This window comes from Hypanus sabinus, chromosome 25 (assembly GCF_030144855.1).
Source record: "Hypanus sabinus isolate sHypSab1 chromosome 25, sHypSab1.hap1, whole genome shotgun sequence".
Lineage (NCBI taxonomy): Eukaryota > Metazoa > Chordata > Chondrichthyes > Myliobatiformes > Dasyatidae > Hypanus > Hypanus sabinus.
In genome coordinates, this window is record NC_082730.1 from 8284062 (window position 1) to 8307266 (window position 23205).

General features: G+C 41.3%; 1 protein-coding gene across 3 annotated transcripts in view; it reads right to left on the bottom strand.

The window, feature by feature from the left end:
* Positions 1–577: 577 nt before the first annotated feature.
* The window catches only part of rassf5 (Ras association domain family member 5), a 102789-nt gene continuing 80161 nt past the window's right edge, over positions 578–23205 (bottom strand). For 2 of the 3 annotated variants that reach the window (XM_059950016.1, XM_059950018.1), the window contains 4 exons: positions 19152–19262; positions 13762–14059; positions 9025–9140; positions 1296–1674 (listed from right to left, as the gene is read on the bottom strand). In XM_059950016.1, coding sequence (XP_059805999.1) covers positions 1525–1674; positions 9025–9140; positions 13762–14059; positions 19152–19262 — 675 coding nt within the window. In that variant the 3' untranslated portion in view covers positions 1296–1524. Of the gene's footprint in view, positions 1675–9024; positions 9141–13761; positions 14060–19151; positions 19263–23205 lie in introns of all 3 variants that reach the window. The other variant, XM_059950015.1, reaches the window with a different exon arrangement.

The window sequence follows — 23205 nt, forward strand, 5'->3', positions numbered from 1 at the left end:
TGCAGCTAGAAAAAGTTTACAAAACATAAAACATTTTCTTCTCTGTACTGTACTTCATTATCCACCTCAATTAATAAATAAAATCAAAAGTTTCAATTTTCATTCTAAATATTCATAGTATACATATTAAAAAAATGTTTAAAGCGCTGCACAGTTTTCAGGCTGTGTAAAAAGTTCCTGCCCAGAGTAATAGTTGGTCCACGCAGCTGTAAAAAAGAATTAATGAGATTGTCAGTCCTAAAAATAAGACCGTGGAACACAAGCAAAATTATGCAATTTGGCCCATCACATCTGCTCCATCATTTGATCATGGCTGATTTATTTTCCCTCTCAATCCCTTTCTCTGGCCTTCTCCCTGTAGTCTTTGATGCCCTTAATAATCAAGGAACTATCAACCTCCGCTTTAAACAAGCCTAATAATTTGACCTCCGCAGCTGTCTGTGACAGCATTCCATAGATTCACCACCCTTTGGCTAAAGAAGATTTACCTCCTTCTTCATCTCTGTTCTAAAAGGATCATCCTTCTTTTCTAAGACTTCGTAATAGGGGATACTAAGTAATATTATTAGCCAAAATGTGCGCCTTTCAGTAAAGTTTATTTTTAAATTAGACTGCAATATAAAAAAATAATACAGTACAGAAGAAGTTGTTCAAATGCACTCCATCTTATGTGGATTTCAGCAGGTCACTTGAATTTTAAAAATTGCCAGACTAGTTCCTGGGAATTAGATGCTGTATAGCAACAGTTACAAAAATGGATGTCTTCAAAAAGCTGAGGAAGATTTTTCTAAATTTAATTTCTATTCATTTAGGAATTTATTATTGATGGCAAACCGTGTATGTTTTCCTTAAAAAGGTATTTTCACATTTATATCAATCATCACTATTCACGATACAGCTCTCTTTAAATTATCCAGTTAAGGTGTACACATAGTGACAAACGTGAATACAAGATGGGATTCTGTCCAATTATACAGAGCACTCAACATGCAACACCTGCTTAAAGATTAATTTTTGTTGTAGAAAAGGACACATATAATTTTGGCATAACATGCAGAAAGAATCTATCAACATTTAGTGAGCACTGTTGAAGATGCTCTGAACAGTGACTTGGGCGCAGCCAGTACAACCCTCTGAGAATGCTCCCTGCAGCCTCTGGAATGCACGACCAACCTAAATATACAGATACTTTCAGGTTCAACATAAAGAAGCAAAGAAAGAGGGTTTATAATTCACAGAATTCTTTCAATAGATTTTAGAGATGACTCAAAAAACATTTTGTCTGCATACTCTGATGGTTATTTAAAACACGTTAGGAAAAAGCGACAGGTGCTTTGGTTAGTCCAAAGTGTAGCTCTGCACACACAGCAATGTTCGGAATCTGTCACCAGAGCAGCAGTCTGAGATCTACGGCAATGCTCGCTGATGCCTTGTTGCACATGTCCCATGAGATAATCTGCTCAGATATATCTGAGCAATATGAAAGATAGATTCACGTCTATAGTCAGGTTTCTCTGTGTCTGGTTATCCCGGCTTCCCGGCTGCTTTCAAAGCTTGCTCCAGCTTTTGACGAAATGTGATGTACTTCTGCCGAGCTTGATGGATGCGTTCCTTTTCTTCTTTCTCCAAGATGATGAGGAAATTTTGCAATTCGGGCACACTGAAGGCATCCCACTGCAGAAATGAAAAAAATGTTCTGAAGGTTAACAGATAATTGCATTGAACATAAAATACTGTAAGCACAATACAGGCCCTTTAGCTAATGATGTGTGATCCTTTAACCTCCCCTAAGATCAATCTAACCCTTCCCTCGTACTGGTGCCCCTTGTATTAGCCACTTCCACCCTGGGAAAAGTCTCTGGCATCTGGAAACACCTGTTATGTGTGTGGGTGCAGAAGAAAAACCCACTGATATAATATAGAACATAGCATTATCTGAGTCCTTTGACCCATGATGTGCTGACCTTTTAACATACTCTAAAGATCTATACAATCTTTCCCTCTTGCGTAGACCCCCATTTCCTATCATCCGTGTGCCTATCTAAGAGTTTCTTAAATGCCCCAAATGTACCTGCCTCTACCCACCAGCCCCCACAGTACGTTCCACGCAGCCACCACTCTGTAAAACAATATACGTCTGACATCCACTTCTACTTTCCTCCGGTCACACTGAAGTTATACCCCTTGCCTTAGCCACTTCTGCCCTGGAAGGAAGTCTTGACTGTCTGCTCTGTCTATGCCTCTTATCATCTTGCACACCTCTATCAGGTCAGCTCTCATCCGCCTTTGCTCCAAAGAGTAAAGACTTAGCTTGCTCAACATATCCTCAAAAGACATTCTAATAAAACATTTCAATTCTAAAGTATAAATTGATTATATAACTATAATTGGGATGACCCTGCATTACAATATGCAGAAATGTTTGTTCACTATCCAGTGAATGGGCATAGTATTTAATGGGGGCTAATTCAATCCTGCATCTTTCACAACCTTGGCCAGAGTTAGACTGATGAAAGTAATAAATATGCAGGGATCTATTATATTGTAAACAATGAAGAAGGAACAGATCAGATTTATTAATTGCATGGACTGAAGTTCAGAATCAGTTTTAGCAATCTTAAATTTAGCAAAAGGATTACTCAAAATATATCTGCCATTTTGTTAAAAAGAGAGCATTACTACCATGCTGACCACTCGAATATGAACTAAAGAAAAATCTCACAGAACAAGTTCTATTTGTGCCAACTACACAGAGTAAGAATACTTGCTTACAGGAAAGAAACTGTTCTTTGATTTAAATTGCACCACACTAAACTATTACAATCTAGACCATAAAGTTTGAAATTCAATTTCTGCTAACATAACTCCCTCATGTATTTGGCAACTTTGCATTTTACAATACCAAGACAAACTTGACTGGCAGAACAGAAATCAACTTCTGGCATCTTTTCCGGGCCTTGCTAAAGCTTCTCAACTTTATGTTTATAATACATGTTTTTTTTATGCTCAACTTGTTCAGGGTGTAGGCCAGCAAATTTGCAGTATGGACTCACTTTCAAACACTCTTCAACTCATGTTCTCAATATTAATTATTACTTATTATTATTATCATTAGTTTTTCTTTTTATATTTGTGCAGCTTGTTGTCTTTTGCACTTTGGTTGTCTGTCATACTCAGCAAATCTATAGAATAGCAACAAGAGCAGCAGCAATGAGCGCAGAAGACAACAAACTGTGCAAAAGCAAACATAAATAAGTAGCAATAAATAACACAAGATAACAAGATAAAGAGTCCTTAAAGTGAGATCATTAGTTCACTGAATCTGTTTTACTTTGTATTTATTATGAATACCCACAAGAAAATGAATCTCAGGGTTGTATATCACTACATATATGTATTTTGAAAATAAGTTTACTTTGAACTTTGATATAAAATAGGGTATTTACAAACTTATTCAACAAAAGGCCAGTGGAATTTAGAAAAAAAGTGTTTTCTTTCTCCCACAGGCACATGTATTGAATCATCACCAACTGTTGGCACACTGAGGAACTTCAAAACTTAGAGACCACATCGTGGATATGGCAAATATGGAAGATTGTGAGAGTGTGGGACTTGCTTTCATTAGAAGTACTAGTGAATAATAGTTGTATTTAAAAAGACCATAGAAAGAAAATAAAAATGAAGGGCATATCAAAGGCTGTGGAAGCCATAGAAAGGGTGCAGAGGAGATCTACAAGGATGTTGCCTGGATTGGGGAGCATGCCTTATGAGAATAGGTTGAGTGAACTCGGCCTTTTCTCCTTGGAGCGACGGAGGATGAGAGGTGACCTGATAGAGGTGTACAAGATAATGAGAGGCATTGATCGTGTGGATAGTCAGGGGCTTTTTCCCAATGCTAAAATGGCTAGCATGAGAGGGCACAGTTTTAAGGTGCTTGGAAGTAGGTTCAGAAGAGATGTTGGGTAAGTTTTTTTACGCAGAGAGTGGTGAGAGCGTGGAATGGGCTGCCGGCAATGGTGGTGGAGGTGGATACGATAGGGTCTTTTAAGAGACTCCTTGATAGGTACATGGAGCTTAGAAAAATAGAGGGTTATCGGTAAACCTAGTAATTTCTAAGGTAGGGACATATTCAGCACAAATTTGTGGGCCGAAGAGCCTGTATTGTGCTGTAGGTTTTCTATGTTTCTATAGGGAGTTTAAGTAAGATGGCTAAAAGAGGTTGTTGTCACATAACAATTACAACACGGAAACAGGCCATCTCGGCCCTTCTAGTCCATGCCAACTGCTTACTCTCACCTAGTCCCACCGACCTGCACTCAGCCCATAACCCTCCATTCCTTTCCTGTCCATATACCTATCCAATTCTACTTTAAATGACAATATTGAACCTGCCTCTACCACTTCTACTGGAAGCTCGTTCCACACAGCTACCACTCTCCGAGTAAAGAAATTCCCCCTCATGGTACCCCTAAACTTTTGCCCCCTAACTCTCAACTCATGTCCTCTCGTCTGAATCTCCCCTATTCTCAATGGAAAAAGCCCATCCCTGTCCTGGGATGCTCATATGGAATGTAAACACTGGCATGGATCTGTGAAATAAATGATCTACAGCTGTGAAAATTTGTTCCTATGCTTGAACTAGAGTGATAGCATAAGCAAGAAGTAGGTTAACTATAGAAGCATGAGAGGAAGTGAAAAAACAAACAAGCGGGGCTGACATAAAAGGGAACTCAGAAGTAGGCACAGAGATAGTAAGAGGAGTGCAAGAGATGGATTGAGGCCATGTGCAGTCAAAACCAAGACCTATTGATGTAGGAAGAGACTGGGTACTAAATGAGTTCTTACATAGAAACATAGAAAACCTGCAGCACAATACAGGCCCTTTGGCCCACAAAGCTGTGCCGAACATGACCTTGCCTTAGAACTACCTAGGCTTTACCCATAGCCCTCTGTTTTTCTAAGCTCCATGTATCCATTCAGGAGTCTCTTAAAAGACCCTATCGTATCCGCCTCCACCACCAGCAGCCCATTCCACGCACTCACCACTCTCTGCGTAAAAAACCTACCCCTGACATCTCCTCTGTACCTATGTCCAATCACCTTAAAACTATGCCCTCTTGTGCTAGCCATTTCAACCCTGGGGAAAGCCTCTGACTATCCACACGATCAATGCCTATCATCTTGTACATCTCTATCAGGGCACCTCTCATTCTCCATTGCTCTAAGGAGAGAAGGCCAAGTTCACTCAACCTATTCTCATAAGGCACGCTCCCCAATCCAGGCAACATCCTTGTAATTTTCCTCTGCACCCTTCCTACAGTTTCCACATCCTTACTGCAGCGAAGCGACCAGAACTGAGCACAGTACTCCAAGTGGGGTCTGACCAGGGTCCTATATAGCTGCAACATTACCTCTCAGTTCTTAAACTCATCTGCCTTTATCATTGTTATAACAATGTGGCCTGTAAATAATGGCCACATAAATAAACTGGATCAACTGTGACTGACTTTGTGGCTGGGAACTCACTTTTGTGAAGTTCAGTTCTGAATGTTATTTGCTTGCTTTTATTGTTTGCCCTCCAAGAGAACCACAACCTTGTTGTTGGGTTTGGAGGCTTGTGTGCCTCAACGACCCGGAGAGCTGTGTTGGCTGGAGTCAGAGCTTTATGCTTTGGCTCTTGGTAGGGTCACCCACGTCAAACAGGTCAAAGGGTAGAGGTCAGATTAAGAATGGCCCACCGATCCTCCAGGTTTGGGGGTTCAGCTCGGGGCTAACAACGCTGACTGATTAAAAAAAAAATTGTTAAGGAAAAGACAATGAAGAATCCTTCTATACAGAGATGGAGAACCTTCATTGCTGCCCTAAATGCCAGCAGTGTAAGTAGCGAAGATTATTGTTTGCACAATATGTTCTTTTTCTGCACAGTGGGTATTTTTTTTAATGTGTTCTACTGGGTTTCTTTGTTTTGTGGTTGGCTGTAAGGAGACAAATCTCAAGATTGTATATATTATACATACTTGGATATTAAATGCTTTGAACTATAATGAGTAGTGGGGGTATAGCAGAATTCTGTTCTCAGGTTAGTCACCAAGTGCACTGGAATGTTTTTTTGGGTTGCTGAGGGAATGAAGGAAAATACTAGGCATAACTTTCACTCTTCCTTGGATTTGGGAATGGTGTGACACAAACACAGAATTTGACAAGTTCTGTGGTTGTTGAATATACTGTATATATACACCTGGCTATTACTGAACCCCAACAACTACAGATCCGTCTGCTTAACACAGCAGTAGAATATGTTAAGAATGTGTAAAAAGAGCCATAGATGAATATGAAAGACAACACGAGTTAGTAAAAAAAAAGAGATATTGAGGAAGTCACAAGGGTTACTGAGAGACGTGCAATTGGTAAGGTGAATAGGGATGTCGTCAAAGTTGTATATAACAGGACTGTCAACAAGATTAAATTCAATTATCTTTATTGTCGCATGTACATCTAAACATCAAAACATATCGTGAAATGCATTTTTTGCAACTATGACCAACACAGTCTGAGGAAGTGCTGGAGGCAGTCTACAAGGGTCGCTGTACTTTGGGCACCAACACAGCATGCCCTCAACTTACACACCCTAACCGGTACATCTTTGGAATGTGGGAGGAAACCAGAGCACCCGGAGGGAACCTGCGTGGTCATGGGGAGAACGTACAAATTCCTTACAGACAGTGGTGGGAATTGAACCTCGGACATAGTATGAACAAAAAAACCTGGCCTCAGGACAGAAGGCAAAGGTTGTGGCTATTACATAGACTGGAGGAAGTGTTGTTCCCAGGGAAACACTACCATTCCTGATTTTACAAGATCTATTGGATTATACAGAGGACTACATCAAAATGGGCACCATGGTAGCATGGCTGTTAGCTATTACAATTCAGGGCTTCAGAGTTCAGAGTCCAATTTCCATGGCATCTGTAAAGAGCTTGTACGTCGTCTCCATGACCATGTGGGTTTCCTCTGGGTGTTCCAGTTTCCTCCCATATTCAAAACACATAGGTTAATTGGTCATTGTAATTAGGCAAGGATTAAATAGGTGGGTTCCTGGGTGGCACAGCTCATTGAACTGGAAGAGCCCGTTCCACGTTGTAAATAAAAATAACAAGTTTCCAGGTGAAAACTTTTCACGTGAAGTGAACAGTTAGTGACAGACTTTAAGAGAACATTGACAGGCTGGGGAGACAAATCTCAACTGATACTGAATGTGGAAATAGTGACATCTTGGTCAATTTGAAAAGGATGTAGGATCATATAGACTGGGATGCAGGGGTGCATTAATATTTCCAGATGGCAGGATAGTTTGGAAGAGTAGTTGTAAAAATCACCAAAATCTCTGACCTCGTAAATGTTGGCATAAGGGCACAAAAGCAAAGGAATCTTTATTTCAAGTTTATGTTTGCACCTCGGGCAGACTCACATGGAGCAGAAATGCTATAAAAATGTTATAAAACCCCTCTACACCCCTCACCCTCTACACCTACTCTTTCATTTCCTATCAGAGTCACCTCATATGCAATCACTCCTGAGCCTGGTGTTACTTTAGGGACATAAAATATTATATAATATATATACACACACGTCTTTAATACTTATTGCATTTTTGTGTTGTGGTGTTCTTTACCTTATTGCCTTTTATAGTGCTGCATTGGCTCTGGATTAACAATTATTTCATTCTTCTTTATATTTGTGTACTGGAAATAACATTAAACAATCTTGAATCTTGAATATCTAGGTCAGGTACATCTGGAATGCTGCAAGGGTGCAGCAGCCAATTCAGATCATCGTGCTATGTGAAGGAGACACGGGTCTCGTAGAGGTTGATCTTAGCAATATAGGAAATGGGTTATAGGAAAACTGGGATGGCTCTGCTTAGAGCAGAGAAGTGTGGGAGATTGGGAGGTCTGCAAAATAATGAAACGGATAAAAGGAAATGGTTTGAATTTAGGACAGTCATGGTGCTTGAATTACTAGGCTAAAAGCCAGAGTTCTTGTCCCCTGATTCAGAGATGAGCTTGAGTCTTACAATGGCAGCAGCAGTATTTACATTTGAGCAACTAAATGTAAAAAAAAACTGGAATAGCTTCTTTGACAGCTATCATTAAAGTACAGGTTTGTTATAATAACGCACCAGGTTCACTAAAGTCCTTCAGGGAAAGGAATCCACTACCCTTATCTGATCCGATTCCTAGTGACTCCTGACCCACCAATATAGCAGACTTTTAACTGTTTGTATATTTTCCCCGTGACCCTCTGGGTTTCCTCCAGGTGATCTGGTTTCCTCCCATAGTCCAAAGATGTAACAATTAGTAGGTTAATTTGTCATTGTAAATTGTCCCGTGATTAGGCTAGGGTGAAACTGGGGGATTGTGGAGCCCTCTCTGCACTGTGTCTAAATAAGTAAATAAATATACAAACAATAATTGAAATTATAAAAAATATACTGGTTTATGGGACTCAGAGTTTCTTTGCTTTTTCCATAGCATGATTTAAAAATATTAATTCCGTTAGAAGTTAACAAGGCCTCACAAAGGAATGTTGGGCATGTACTGGTTCCTAATCATTTAGATTTTGAGCAGCAGCTTTTGTCAGCGTTTGTGTGATTTTTCCAGTTAAATTCTACCTGGCTTCAACAACCAATTTCAAAGCTTATTCACTGATATTTTCTTGCACAGGACACTGACTGCACTCAGATCTCTTCTGAAGACATTTAACTTATAATGTTGGCATTTTCCCAATAAGCGCAAAGCAATAAATTATGATCCTTCCTGTGTTTTGCAATTAAAATTAAATATGAATTGCTTCTGTCATACAAATGAGAAACTGCCAAGCACTAGAGGGATGACAGTAACTCTTTGCCACTTTTAAGGCTATTATGATGAACTTGTCTGCAACACACACACTGCAAAGAATTTTTTAAAAACTCAACCTGAGTGATTATTTCACAAATAAGGGAAAGCAATCTCAAAAGCATACCTCAACTTCCTCGGTTTCATTCTCTTTCAATGCAAAAGTTGAGGCTTCAGTGTCTGGGCCAGCCAAAAGACGGATTAAAAGGGGTTGCTCAGTTCCTTTGAGTTTCTGCAAATGCACTAGAAAGGTTTAAAAATATGTTGGTTATTTGATGCTTTGATCGATAGTGAAACAAAAAGCAACACACAGCAACATGCTGGAGGAGCTCAGCAGGTCAGGCTCTTAGGGAAATAAATAGTAGATGTTTCAGGCTAGGATCCTTCATTGGGACTGGAAAAGAAGTGGGGAGAAGCCAGAATAAGGAGGGGAAGGAGTACAAACTGACAGGTGATAGGTGAAGCCAGGTGAGGGTGAGGGAATTAATAAACCTTTTTGCAGTAATTACAAATGCATTAACACCATTTGTTATCTAAGGAGACCAATAATTTTAATATAATTCTATCTGCAGCTTCATAGCTGAAGCATAATTCCTCCGCTGTATATTTGGCTCCCCGAGCAATAAACAATAACTCTCTGTTGGCTTCCCTCATCTTGTACGCTAGCCTCTTCCAAATTGTGTCTCACAGCTCTGCAGTATCTCACCATTCAGGCAGTAGGCTATCAGAATTGAAATAGTGCCACTGAATCTCAGAAGTTGGTGGTTAGATTTTTCCTTGTGGGCAAATGGTGCTACTGCTAATCACTCCATTCCCAAGTGAGGGCCACCATTTAATATGGTTGTGACTTCTCCGGCCATAGCCTCAACTCCACTTTCCCCTTAACCCTCGGTTCTCCTGCAGCCAAAACTCAGTCACTGCAGATCTCTGGAGTACACAGTTCAAAGATTCAGAGCCCTTGGAGCTCAGCCACTATTCACTGGGTAGAAAGTGCTAATCGTTCATAATGAGAGATAAACTTCCTCCTCTTCTCTGCCTTAAATGGGGGATTCCCTTTTTCTGATTCCCCACCCACTATAAAACATGTTCTCACCATCTACCACCAGCTCTCGTTTCTCTCTCTGTTGGATACAGGCATACATCCTCAATGGTTCTTCACCAACAACAGACGTGAAATATCAAGGGGTTGAGGTTCATTTCTAGAGCTTATCAGGAAATTATGCTACAGTGTTCTTGAAAGAATATTGATCAGGCTAGGTTTCAAGTTTCCACAAACAAACTCTTTCAACGGACCAGCAATGAACCTCCATCTACGTGAACCATTATTACCCTTCAACCATCGGGCTCCGGAACCACTGTGGATAACTTCATCCACCTCAACGCTGAACTGATTCCATAACCTACAGGCTCTCACAGACTCTGCAACTCATGTCCTCAGTATTATTTATTTGTCCTTTGTTGTATTTGCACTGTTGGTCTTTTGCATGTTAGACGTTTACCAGTTTTTGTGTGGGGTCTCTCATTGATTCTATTGTGCTTCTTTGTACCTACTGTGAATGCCTGTAGGAAAATTAATCTCAGGGTAATATATGGTGATGTATACATACTTTAATATGAAATGTACTTTGAATGTTTGAACAACTGAGAATAGAAAGTAGTAATTTAACTTGATTCATTGGCTATAAAAAACTCTCCTCACAGACAGAAATTTGACTTTGGAGGTGTTGAGCCTTAGCTCTGACTCATGGGGAACTATGGGGTCTGAGAAAGTGAGTCACTCACTGCAAGATACTCAGTCATTTCCCTTTTCCCAGAGCTGGTCTGGTTAAGTTACAAGCTAATGATGACGCCAACATATTGGTGATGAGGAACACTGTCTCTCAGGAGTTGGTGGTTAGATTTTTCCTTGTGGGCAAATTGTTACTACTTAGCACTTGTGGGACAAAAAAAAAGGTGCAACCACTAATCACTCCATTCTCAAAAGCTGCCAGTCTTGCTGCATGACAGCATTGACCCGCTTTGTTTTTCAGATCTTGCAAACAGAATTGAGCACTCCACAATCGTCATCCCCATTCTAGCCTTAAAATGGAATTCCGGGCTTTTTTTTTTCATATTTGGACCAATGCCATGAAGCAGTCCAAAACTCGGTGTTCTCAAAGAACCCAAACTGAGCATGGATGAGAAAATTATTTCTAAGTAAGCTCCACTTGACAAAACACACTGTCATCTTTACTGATAATTGATGGCAAACAAAGGTTTATCCTGTTTTTTACTAGCAGGGACTGCTGGCCAATATTTATATTAGCTTTAATCGGTCTCATTCAAGACTCAAGGTTGTTTGATATCGCTTCCTGTACCCAAGTGCAAGGAGAAAAAAAGTCATTGGTATTCTGGACCCATTGCAGCACAAAAGATAAATAACACAATAAGAACAATAAAAACACAATAAATGTAAATACAGTACATAAGATAGCTTATGTGCATACTGTACATAAAGTGATGCTAAGCTGTACACAAGGTAACTGATGGGAAATAATAAGGGTGGCCTGCAGATAACGAACACTGAGCTGAACAGAATATGCCTGGACTCTCTGATCTTGTGTTTTATATTCTGTGTTTCTTGCTTCTTTTTGTTGCCGTTTGCACACGGGGTGGGGGGGGGGGTTGATGTTTTTCTTTGAATAGGCTCCATTGTTTCCTTTGTTCTGCAGCTATCTGAGAGGGTTGTATACTGCATACATACTTTTCGATAATAAATGTACTTTGAATGATGTAGTGGTGTGTAGTAGTTAATGGGTGGAGGTGTTGATAAGCTTTACTGCTTGGGGAAGGAACTGTTTTTGAATCTGGTGGTCCTGGCATGGATGCTACGTAGCCTCTTCCCTGATGGGAGTGGGACAAACAGTCCATGAACAGGGTGTGTGGGATCCTTCGTGATCTTTGTCAGCACCTTTCTGTATAAACAACACACACAAAATGCTGGTGGAACCCAGCAGGCCACCAGCATTTTGTGGGTGTTGTTTGAATTTCCAGCATCTGCAGATTTCCTTGTGTTTGACCTTTCTGTATACATGTCTTTGATGATGGGTAGGCTGGTGCCGGTGATGCGTTGGGTAGTTTTGACCTCCCACTGTAGAGCCTTCCTGTTCCGCTGCAGTGCAATTTCCGTACCACGGAATGATGCAGCTTGTTAGGATGCTCTCTACTGTGCCTCTGTAGAATGACGTGAGTACGGATGTGCAAAGTCCAGCTCTCGTCAGCCTCCTCAGAAAGGAGAGGTAGACAGGTACATTGAAACATATGGTGAAACACACACAAAAATTTCCAGCATCTGCAGAATCTTGTGTTTATGAGAAATACAGTGAAATGTGTTTATGTCAATGGCCAACATAGTCCGAGGATGTGTGAGGAGCACACATTCTTCTACATTAACATAGCATTCCACAATTTATTAACTCTAACCCGGACATCTTTGGGATGTGGGAAGAAACCAGAGCACCGGGAGGAAAGCTGTGCGGTCACGAGGGTGTGCAAATCCTTTACAGACAGCACCAGGAATGGAATCATGATCGCTGGCGTTCAGTTGGGTTATGCTAACCACTCCTCTACCGTGCCAACTGCTTGGACCAAAAGTGTGAGTCAGTCCAGAGCTGAGGAGTTTTCATAAGATGCAAACTGAGCACAGATGAGAAGATCATTTGTGAGTAAGATCTACTTGATAACACACAGTCAATTTTACTGATAATTGCCATCAGAGAAATGGGTTTAATCCCACTTTTTACCAACAGGGACAAATGGGCAATTTTCCACATTGTCAGGTAAATGCCTCTGTTGGCTGTACTGTCACAGCTAATTCTAAATATCAGTCTTCGGCTCCATAGCCAGGATACTGTCCAGCCCTATAACCTTTGCTGCTTCCAAAGCACTAAACCATTTCTTAAGATCATGTAATGTGAATTGACTTGGCTGAAGTCAGGCTTCTGGGCTGTCGAGAACTTCAGGAAGAAACACAGTCACACACTGGTTAGTGCGATACTATTACAGCTCGGAGCATCGGGGTCTGGTGGCATCTATAAGGAGCTTGTGCGTCGTTCCCGTGATCATGTGGGTTTCCTCCGGGTGCTCTGGTTTCCTCCCATGGTCCAAAGCTGTACTGGTTAGTAGGTTAACTGGTCATTGTAAATGGTCCTGTGATTAGTCTAGGGCTAAACAGCTAGATTGCTGGGTGTCACAGCTCTTTAGGCCAGGTGGGCCTGTTCTGCATTGTATCTCTAAATAAATAATCAGAGGTGTAACACCTCACAGATAGAACAGTACAGAACAGGAAGAAGCTATTCAGTCCACACACAGAATGATGGTGGAACGCAGCAGGCCAGGCAGCATCTGTAGGAAGTACAGTCAACATTTCAGGCCGAGACCCTTCGTCAGGCTATTCAGCCTACAATGTTGTGCTGAACCAGCTACAAAACACCCAAACACTAATCCCTCCAACCTACATATCCCTCCTTCTTCCTTATACCCATGTGCCTACCCAAACATCTCTTAAAAGCCTCTAATGTATTTGCCTCACCACTATTCACCACTCTGAGTAAAAAATTTACCCCTCATATCCTCCTGAACCTACACCTTCTCACCTTCAATGCATGCCCTGTCAAATTAAACATTTCAGCCCTGGGAAACAGATAATCCCTGTCCGCTCCATCTATGCCTCTCATAATCTTATAAAACTCAAGATCATGCCAGCAAATCTGGCTTAAGTTCAGAAATAATTCCAAATTTATTCTACCTCTCCCCCACATGGAAATGCGAACATAATTCAAATTTTCTATGCTATCATGGAAATGGAAAACAGCTCTTTACTCACCATCATTCCCTTTCTTTGTCTGGTAGAAGAGAGCAAATTTCTGGGGATTGTCGATGACCATGAACTTCTTCAGTAGGCCCGTGATCACTTCATTGACCGTCGTGCCACTACTGATGTGGAGCTGCTTGACTGCGTCCAGGGGCAGGTAAAACGACGTCCGCTTGTTGGTTATTTCTGCTGGGTTCACCTCCTTGAGCACGTCGTAGATGGACTGTGGTCTGATGCCTGCAGGGACAGTGACAGGGCGGCGCAGTTTCAGGTGGACTTTGACGAACCCCGTATAACTACCATCCGCATTCTGAAAAATAAGATCATCCATTAGAAACCATAGAGACAGACACAGGCCCTTCAGCCCATTTCCTCCATGCTGACCAAGATGCCCATCTAAGCCAGTCACACTTGCATGCATCTGACCCATATCCCTCTTACCCAAAGATTTCCAACCCGGGTTCTGCAGATCTCGTTTAATGGTATTGGTCCATAGCATTAAAAAGGTTGTGAACCCTCACTCGAAACCTTTCCTGTCTATTTATCTATCCAACTGTTTTTAAAATGTTGTTGTTGTACCTGCCTCCTTACTTGCTCAGGCAGCTCATTCCGTATACCCACCACGCTCTGCGTGAAGAAGGTGCTCCGCAGGTTCCTATTAAATCTTTCCCCCTCACCTTAAACCTGTGCCCTCTAGGCATTGAGAAAAAGATCCTGTCTTTGCTCCTCATAATTATATACACCTCTATAAGATTATGCCTCAGTATCCTACGCTCCACAGAATAAAGTCTTAGCCTGTCCAATTCAAAAAGAAAGCTCCTGATTTGTAAGTGTTGAACTCCAGATATCCTCTGGAAGTGTGAAGCAGTAAGACCTGAGCCCTCAAAGTTCAAATTATTAAAGTACATATATATCGCCATACACAACCCCAAGATTCATTTTCTTGTGGGCATTCACAGTAAATACAAGAAATATAACAGAATTAATGAAAGACCTCACCCAACAGGACAGACAAATAGCCAGTGTGCAAAAGACAACAACTTGTGCAAATACAGGAAAAAAAAAGAGGGGAAAGGAAATGGATGGATGGATGGATGGATGGATGGATGGATGGATGGATGGATGGATGGATGGATGGATGGATGGATGGATGGATGGATGGATGGATGGATGGATGGATGGATGGATGGATGGATGGATGGATGGATGGATGGATGGATGGATGGATGGATGGATGGATGGATGGATGGATGGATGGATGGATGGATGGATGGATGGATGGATGGATGGATGGATGGATGGATGGATGGATGGATGGATGGATGGATGGATGGATGGATGGATGGATGGATGGATGGATGGATGGATGGATGGATGGATGGATGGATGGATGGATGGATGGATGGATGGATGGATGGATGGATGGATGGATGGATGGATGGATGGATGGATGGATGGATGGATGGATGGATGGATGGATGGATGGATGGATGGATGGATGGATGGATGGATGGATGGATGGATGGATGGATGGATGGATGGATGGATGGATGGATGGATGGATGGATGGATGGATGGATGGATGGATGGATGGATGGATGGATGGATGGATGGATGGATGGATGGATGGATGGATGGATGGATGGATGGATGGATGGATGGATGGATGGATGGATGGATGGATGGATGGATGGATGGATGGATGGATGGATGGATGGATGGATGGATGGATGGATGGATGGATGGATGGATAAAAAAACAAACAAACAAGCAATAAATATCAAGAACATGAGATGAAGAATCCTTGAAAGTGAGCCCATGGGTTACAAGAACAGTTCAGTGTTGGGGTGAGTGAATTTGAATGAAGTTTTGCCCTCTGGTTCAAGAACCCGATGGTTGAGGTACAAGAACTGTTCCTGAACCTGGAGGTGTGAGTCCTGAGGCTTCTGTATCTTCTTCCTGATGGCAGCAGCAAGAAGAGAGCGTGGCCTAAATGGTGGGGGTCTCTGATGATGGATGCTGCTTCCCTACGGCAGTGCTCTGTATAGATGTGCTCAGTGCTGGGAGGGCTTTACTCTTGACAAACTGGGCCATATCCACTACTTTTTGTAGGTTTTTCTGTTCAAGAGCAATGATGTTTCCATACCTGGCTGTGATGTGACCATTATACATTATACATCTGTAGAAGCTTGTCAAAGTTTTAGGTGACATGCCAAATCTTTGCAAACTTCTAAGAAAGTAGAAGGGCTGCCCTGCTTTCTCAGTTATTGGACATTTGCTGGACCCAGGACAGATCCTCTGAAATGATAACACAGAGGAATTTAAAGTTGCTGACTCTCTCTACATCTTATCCCCCAATGAGGACTGGCTCATGGATCAATGGCTTCCTCCTCCTGAAGTCAATAATCAGCTCCTTAGTCTTGCTGACATTGAGTGAGAGGTTATTGTTGTGGCACAACTTAACCAGATTTTTAATCTCCTGTCAATGTGTTAATTCATCACCACCTTTGATTCGGCCATTGATAGCGGTGCTGTCAGCAATCGTAAATATGGCATTGGAGCTGTGCTTAGCCACGCAGCCATGAATGTAAAGTAAGTAGAGCAGGGGGATAAGCACACAGCCTTGTGGTGTACCTGTGCTCATGGAGATTGTGGAGGAAATGTTGCTAATCCAAGCTGACTGGGGTCTGCAAGTGAGAAAATTGAGGATCCAACTGCACCGAGAGGTATTGAGGCCTAGGACTTGAAGCTTATTGATACATTTTGAGGGGATGATAGTATTGAATGCTGAGCTGGAGTCAATGAAAAGCATCCTGATCCATGCCCCTTTGTCATCCAGATGTTCCAGGGCTATTTGAAATGGCATCTGCTGTGACCGGTTGTGAAGCATTGCTGGATGACAGTCATTGAAGCAGGTTACCACATTCTTCTCAGACAGCGGAAGTGAGAGGTTAAAGATATTGGTGAACACTACAGCCAGTTGATCAACACAGGTCTTCAGTACTTAGCCAGGTACCCCGTTTGGGTCAGATGTTTTCTGAGGCTTCACCTTCCCAAAGGATGCCCTCACATTGTCCTCGGAGTCTGATGGGGCTCTGGGAGTTTGTGAAAGAGCCTCCATGTTTTGACGGAAGAAGTGAGCATGAGAGGCATTGAACTCATCTGGGAGCAAAACCCTGTTGTCACCCACTGTATGTCCCTTGGATTTACAGGACATCAACACACACAAAATGCTGGTGGAACACAGCAGGCCAGGCAGCATCTATAGGAGAAGCACTGTCGACGTTTTGGGCCGAGACCCTTCATCAGGACTAACTGAAAGGAAAGATAGTAAGCGATTTGAAAGTAGTGGGGGGAGGGGGAAATGGGAAATGATAGGAGAAGACCAGAGGGGGTGGGATGAAGCTAAGAGCAGGAAAGGTGATTGGCGGAAGTGATACAGAGCTGGAGAAGGGAAAGGATCATGGGACGGGAGGCCTCGGGAGAAAGAAAGGGGTGGGGGAGATGGAAAACAGGCAAACAACTAAATATGTCAGGGATGGGGTAAGAAGGGGAGGAGGGGCATTAACAGAAGTTAGGGAAGTCAACATTCATGCCATCAGGTTGGAGGCTACCCAGACGGTATATAAGGTGTTGTTCCTCCAACCTGAGTTCGGATTCATTTTGACAGTAGAGGAGGCCATGGATAGACATGGATAGCATCTGCAGATGTCTTTGTGTTTGCTTTTTACAGGACATGATAGCATTCAAGCCCTGCCACAGTGGTTGAGCATCCTTCAGTGATTCGAGTTTGGTCTGGAATTGCCACTGTATGCGAGATGGCTTCCCCAAAGTCATACCTGGACCGCTCACTCCTATGGTACGAGAAAAGAATGGGAGATCGAGATGCCAAGTTTAAAGGGCATGTGAACAGGAAGAGTTTAAAGAGTGGAGATCAAGGAAATATGAATAAAGGGTGGTAACTGAAGAGTCCCATATAATGTATTGCCTGTTTGACACTGGTAAACAACCTCTTGGATTAGGTGCCACGTATTATTTTGGAGGAGAGGAACTGATTTCTACAACCAGACTTTCAGGGAGGAAGCTAAAGAAGTAGTATCTCAAAAGGTAGGTACCTCTGGTTTACTCTCAGGACACATGCTGCATCAGTAGAAATAGGAAGGCAGGACATATTATTGTGTGTTTAGACAGTGATCTAGGAGGGAGGACCAGATGCATTAGTCTTGGGGCAGAAGAGACCTCTTCAATCTTTTCAGGACACTCATTTCCTTGAGGGGAGATTTTCTTGTATGGCTGGGGAGCATTTAAAATACACTGGCAGGAAAGTTCATTAGAAAATAGAAGGGGTGAGATGCAACAGGACAAAGGAGGAGAGTAACTTAACAAAATTTTCTTAATTTGTGTGTTTATGGTCGAATCAGGAAGGAGGTATCGCTGAATTCAGTCTCTGGGGAATGAAGTAGGCCAAATTCCAATCAGAGCACACTTGGGGAACAGTGATCATTGTGCTAAAATGTTTATATTGGTATGAAGAAAAGCAGGGAGCAACCTAAAAATGCTGAAAATATTCAGTAAGTCAGACAGCATCTGTAGACAGAGATACAGTTAAAGGCCCCTGAGTTTAATAGTTAGCACATGTGTACATGGTACTTGAAGTCAAGCAGAGGTTGAGATCAGTGAGATAGCTGATCAGAGTTGGACTCAGAAGTCTCATTCTGTGCCCCTAAAGGACCACAGTGTCAGAAAAATCGGGCAGTTGGTAGGATTGTGACAGCAGTCAATAGAGAGGGGATGTTCAAAGGCTGAATGATACTTTGGAAATGCACCCAGGTGGAATGGCAGCCCGGCACTGTGCTGGTGAGAGTAGTTTGTCCCAAAGATGCTCAATGATGGGGTAGTGCAGTTCATGCCTTCCTGCAGTGTACCAAAAAGAGAACTACATGAGGACTTTTTCTAAATTCAGCACAGTAACATCTGACTCTCCTAGCCCAATGAGCCTACGCCACCCAATTACAGCCATGTGACCAATTAATCTACTAGCCAATATGTCTTTGGAATATAGGAAGAAGATAGAGCACAGGTCATGGGTAGAACATACAAACTCCTTACAGACAACGGTGGGAATTGAACTGTAAGTGCACTACGCTGCACGATCGCAATTCCCTTTCAGCAAGATACAAAGATGACTCACACCAAGAAGTGCCTATATTTCCACAGCAACAGAAAATGACACCCATTATCACATTCCAATCCAGAGCAAGAAATAACTTTCATTCACTTAATAGTGAAAACAGTATAATGTTGAATTTCCGTGTGCAATTTTGAATTTCAGTACTGCGTAAAAACCATTTATACATTGACATCTTTTGTAAATGACTATATTTGCATTTAATTTTACTTACTAAGCGCATTCCCAAGCAGTTTTTGACTTTTCCATTGTATTCTTCAATTTTTTGTTTAATCTCCTTTTCCGTAAGGACCTTTGGTTTCTCTTCTTCTTTAATTGCCACATTCTTAAACAAAAAAAGTCATAATTAGAACATATTTCATTTTCATAAATTACCAAGATTTGTTCAACCCATTCAATCCCAATAAAAATTTCAGTACATTTATAATAATTTAAACCACATTAAAATTTATTGTTAATACAAACTCAAACTATAAGAGTACATTTGCCAGGTTCACACTTACAATGGTCATAAACTGGTAGACCAATCCTTTCAAATATAAACCTAGAGCAGTTTTCTGGTGACTTTCAAAAGCCTCCGAAAGGAAGCCATTTGGGTGCATGGTGTCCTTTGCTCTCCTAAATACAGCTTCCTGCACTCACTGAATTCAGAAATGAGGTCCTTCATCAGCAGATGCAAAACAGCTGATGCATCTATCCCAAGCATCTAAAATTGAACCAAAAGGCTGCAAGGAGTTAGAATGTTTTGTGCCCATTTCAAATTGAAATTAATTAGCTGCAACTCATCCATCCAATCTCCAGAGCACACAAGAAGTATGTTCTTATGAGCCATTGTCTTCAAAGTAGATTAGAGAACCATGCAGTCTATTTTAACTTGGTCTCTTTGTATATTGAAGTAATAATTTGACTCGGACTGTTTGCATATGCTTACATAATATTACACTGCTACTTTACCAGAAGCATTTTAACATCTATAAATAATCGTGGAGGTTTCCGGCAAGAAGCCCCTTGTCGATCAATCTCATAACAAAAGGCTGCACAGGGTAATGGGAACAATTTGGTTTGATTGTTACCTCAATAACCAGATTGTATAATTATGATTAATGAGATTTGAACAATAAATTTTAAACTAGAAGTGAAACAGAGTTGTTCTGCCATCTTTTTGCAGCTACTATCCGAAGGAGGTACAGAAGCCTGAAGTCACACACCAGCAAAGAGGAAGAATAGCCCTCAACTCGGCAGTGTAGTTATCGGGGCACCATCATGATGGTATTTCTGTAGCAAGCTGTTCTTGTTTTTACCAGGCCGAGTTGCTGGCTCGACACTCAGCACGACTTGGATTCAAACTCAAGAACCTTCGCTCCGGAGTCCGGCGCTGATATTATTGCAGGACTCACACCAGCAAGTTCAGGAACAATTAGTTCCCTTCAACCATCCAGTGCTTGAACTAACCAGAACAAAGCTAATCATTGTTGAGCAACACTATGATACTTCGCACTAAATGGACATTTTCATTCTAAATGTGTTATTTGTTGTAAAAATTGTGCATAATCTATATTATGAATGCTGTTTTGTAGATGCTACATGCCTGAGATGCTGCTGCAAGTTTTCCATTGCACCTGTGCATACATGTACTTGTGTATATGACAATAGACTCAACTTCTGACTTTTCCTGACACCTGTCCAAGTAAAACTATGCTAACTCTCTTGGTGTTGAATTTATTATCTGGGGGTTTCACATTCCTCTGTGGGCATGAGTAGCAAAATAAAGAGTTAATATAAAGCAACTGAGTGAACTGGAGAACTGTTGGACAGCTCCATTCAGTCAGCCAAGTACTAAAGAATGTCTCAGAAATTCGGTGTATACATCTTTTAAACAAATAAAAACTATTTCAAATCTTTTCATGAATTACATGCATTGACTTCAGATACTGTGTGGACAGGACTGCTATATATTATGATGCATTTCACTCTGTGCTTCGATGTTTCAATGCACATGCTGATTTCTCTTTTACAAAAGGAAAATATTCATGTACAGCGTAATACTACAAACTGAAATATGCATTCAAAGTACATTTATTATTGAAGTATGTATATATTATACAACCTTGAGATTCGTCTCCTTTCAGGCAGCCACAAGGTTGTATAACCTAAACATTCAATTCCTTCATGATAAAATAACACTTCTCCTTCCCGGAAAAACCGTGGGAATACAAAACTAGAGTAATACACAAAACACTGGAGGAGCTCAGCAGATCAGGCAGCATCTATAGAGGGAAATACACAGTCAATGTTTTGGGACAAGACCCTTGTGACTCTGAAATACAAAACAAGTTGGTCACTATCTGGGCTCCAGCCATTAAAGGACGCCTTAACTATTGACAGCATAAGCAGAAATACCCAGGCAGCACTCTGCAAAAGTAGCTGTGCAGGGAGATCATCAGGGAAGGAAGCAGCCCTATATTCACACGGGCATGTCCTATTCAAGGTCAATTGTAAACTCACAGTATGGAGTGTTCCCTGTGAGTGCACATAACTTTTCCAAAGCAGGGTTATATAACACTATTTCAGCTGCAAATGGACATAATTTCCTGCTTTAAACCAGAAAATACTCAGCAGATCAGACAGCATTTGCAGAAAGAGAAACTGCTTTTATTTTAGATTTGAGTATCAGCGGTTTCTTCTGATGATCATTCCTGCTATGCCTAAACACTAAGAGATGCATACATGCCAGCATTTAACTCGGACAGGAACGATAAAAAAGGAACAGAATAAATGCGTTATCAGATTAATGTTTAAACACAGTAAAATTCAATTTCTTGTTGCACCAAGGGACCTTGAATTCCAAGGCTTCTCCAAAAAGTGAGCACCAGAAATTACTTCATCAACATTCGTACCAGCACCACCAGATGAATCATAACCTATTTTCTCATTTTATTTAAATCATACTGCAGAATTTACAGCTGGAACTCCAGGAATTCATATATAACATATTTCTCTGTTAGTTTCTTGTATACAGCAGAAAATGCATTCACTATATGTTCTGTTGTGCCTTGACAAAATTAACTTTGAACATGGAACACTCAATATGGTCACTACTACAACACAATATTGTGCCTACCTTATAACCCACTCTAAGATCAATCTAATCTTCCCTCCTACATAACCCTCCATTTTTCTATCATCCATATGCCAATCTAAGAGTCTCTTAAATGTCGCTAATGTATCTGCTGCTCCCACCCACCACTCTCCCCCTTATACTTTCCTCCAGTCAAAGTTCGAAGTAAAATTTATTATCAGAGTACGTACACATTACCATATACAACCCTGAGATTCTTTTTCTGCAGGCCTACTTAGCAAATCTATAGAACAGTAATTGTAAACAACAACAAACAGTGCAAATGCAAATATATATAAATAGCGATAAATAATGAGTATGAAATAACGAGATAAAAGGTCTTTAAGTGAGACCGTTGGTTGTGGGAACACCAGAAATAGAATGAGTGTAGTTTATCCCCTTTTGTTCAAGAGCCTGATGGTTGAGGAGTAGTAACTGTTCTTGAACCTGGTAGTGCGAGTTCTGAGGTTCTTGTACCTTCTGCCTGATGGCAGCAGCGAGAAAAGAGCATGGCCTGAGTAATGAGGATCTTTGACGATGGATGCTGCTTTTCTACAGCAAAGTTTCACAGAGATGTGCTCAATGCTTGGCAGGGTTTTACCCATGACGTACTGGACCAAATCATTTACCTTTTGAAGGATTTTCTTGCTCAAAGGCAAGTTGTAATGCAGCCAGTCAGCACACTTCTCACACATCTATGGAAGTTTGCTAAGGATTTTGATGACATGCCGAATCTCTGCAGACTCCAGAGTAAGTACAGGTGCTGTTGTGCTTTCTCTTTTAAGATGGGTCCAAGACAGGTCCTCTGAGATGGTGACACCCAGAATTTAAAGTTACTGATCCTCTCCACCTCTGATGATTACTGGCTCATGGACCTCCAGTTTCCATCTCCTGAAGCATACAATCAGTTCCTTGGTCTTATTGACATTGAGTGAGAAGTTGTCACCTTAGAAATATGCTCCTTGTATTAGCATTTTTGGCCCTGGGGAAAAGTTGTGGGCTATTTAATTGATCTATGCCTCCTATCATCTTGTACATCACATGATACCTCAGCAAAAGGACACCACATTCATTTTTCATCTCATATTTATTTTGTTTTTATGTTCATTTATAGATACAGCACAGTAACAGGCCCTTCTGGTCCAATGAG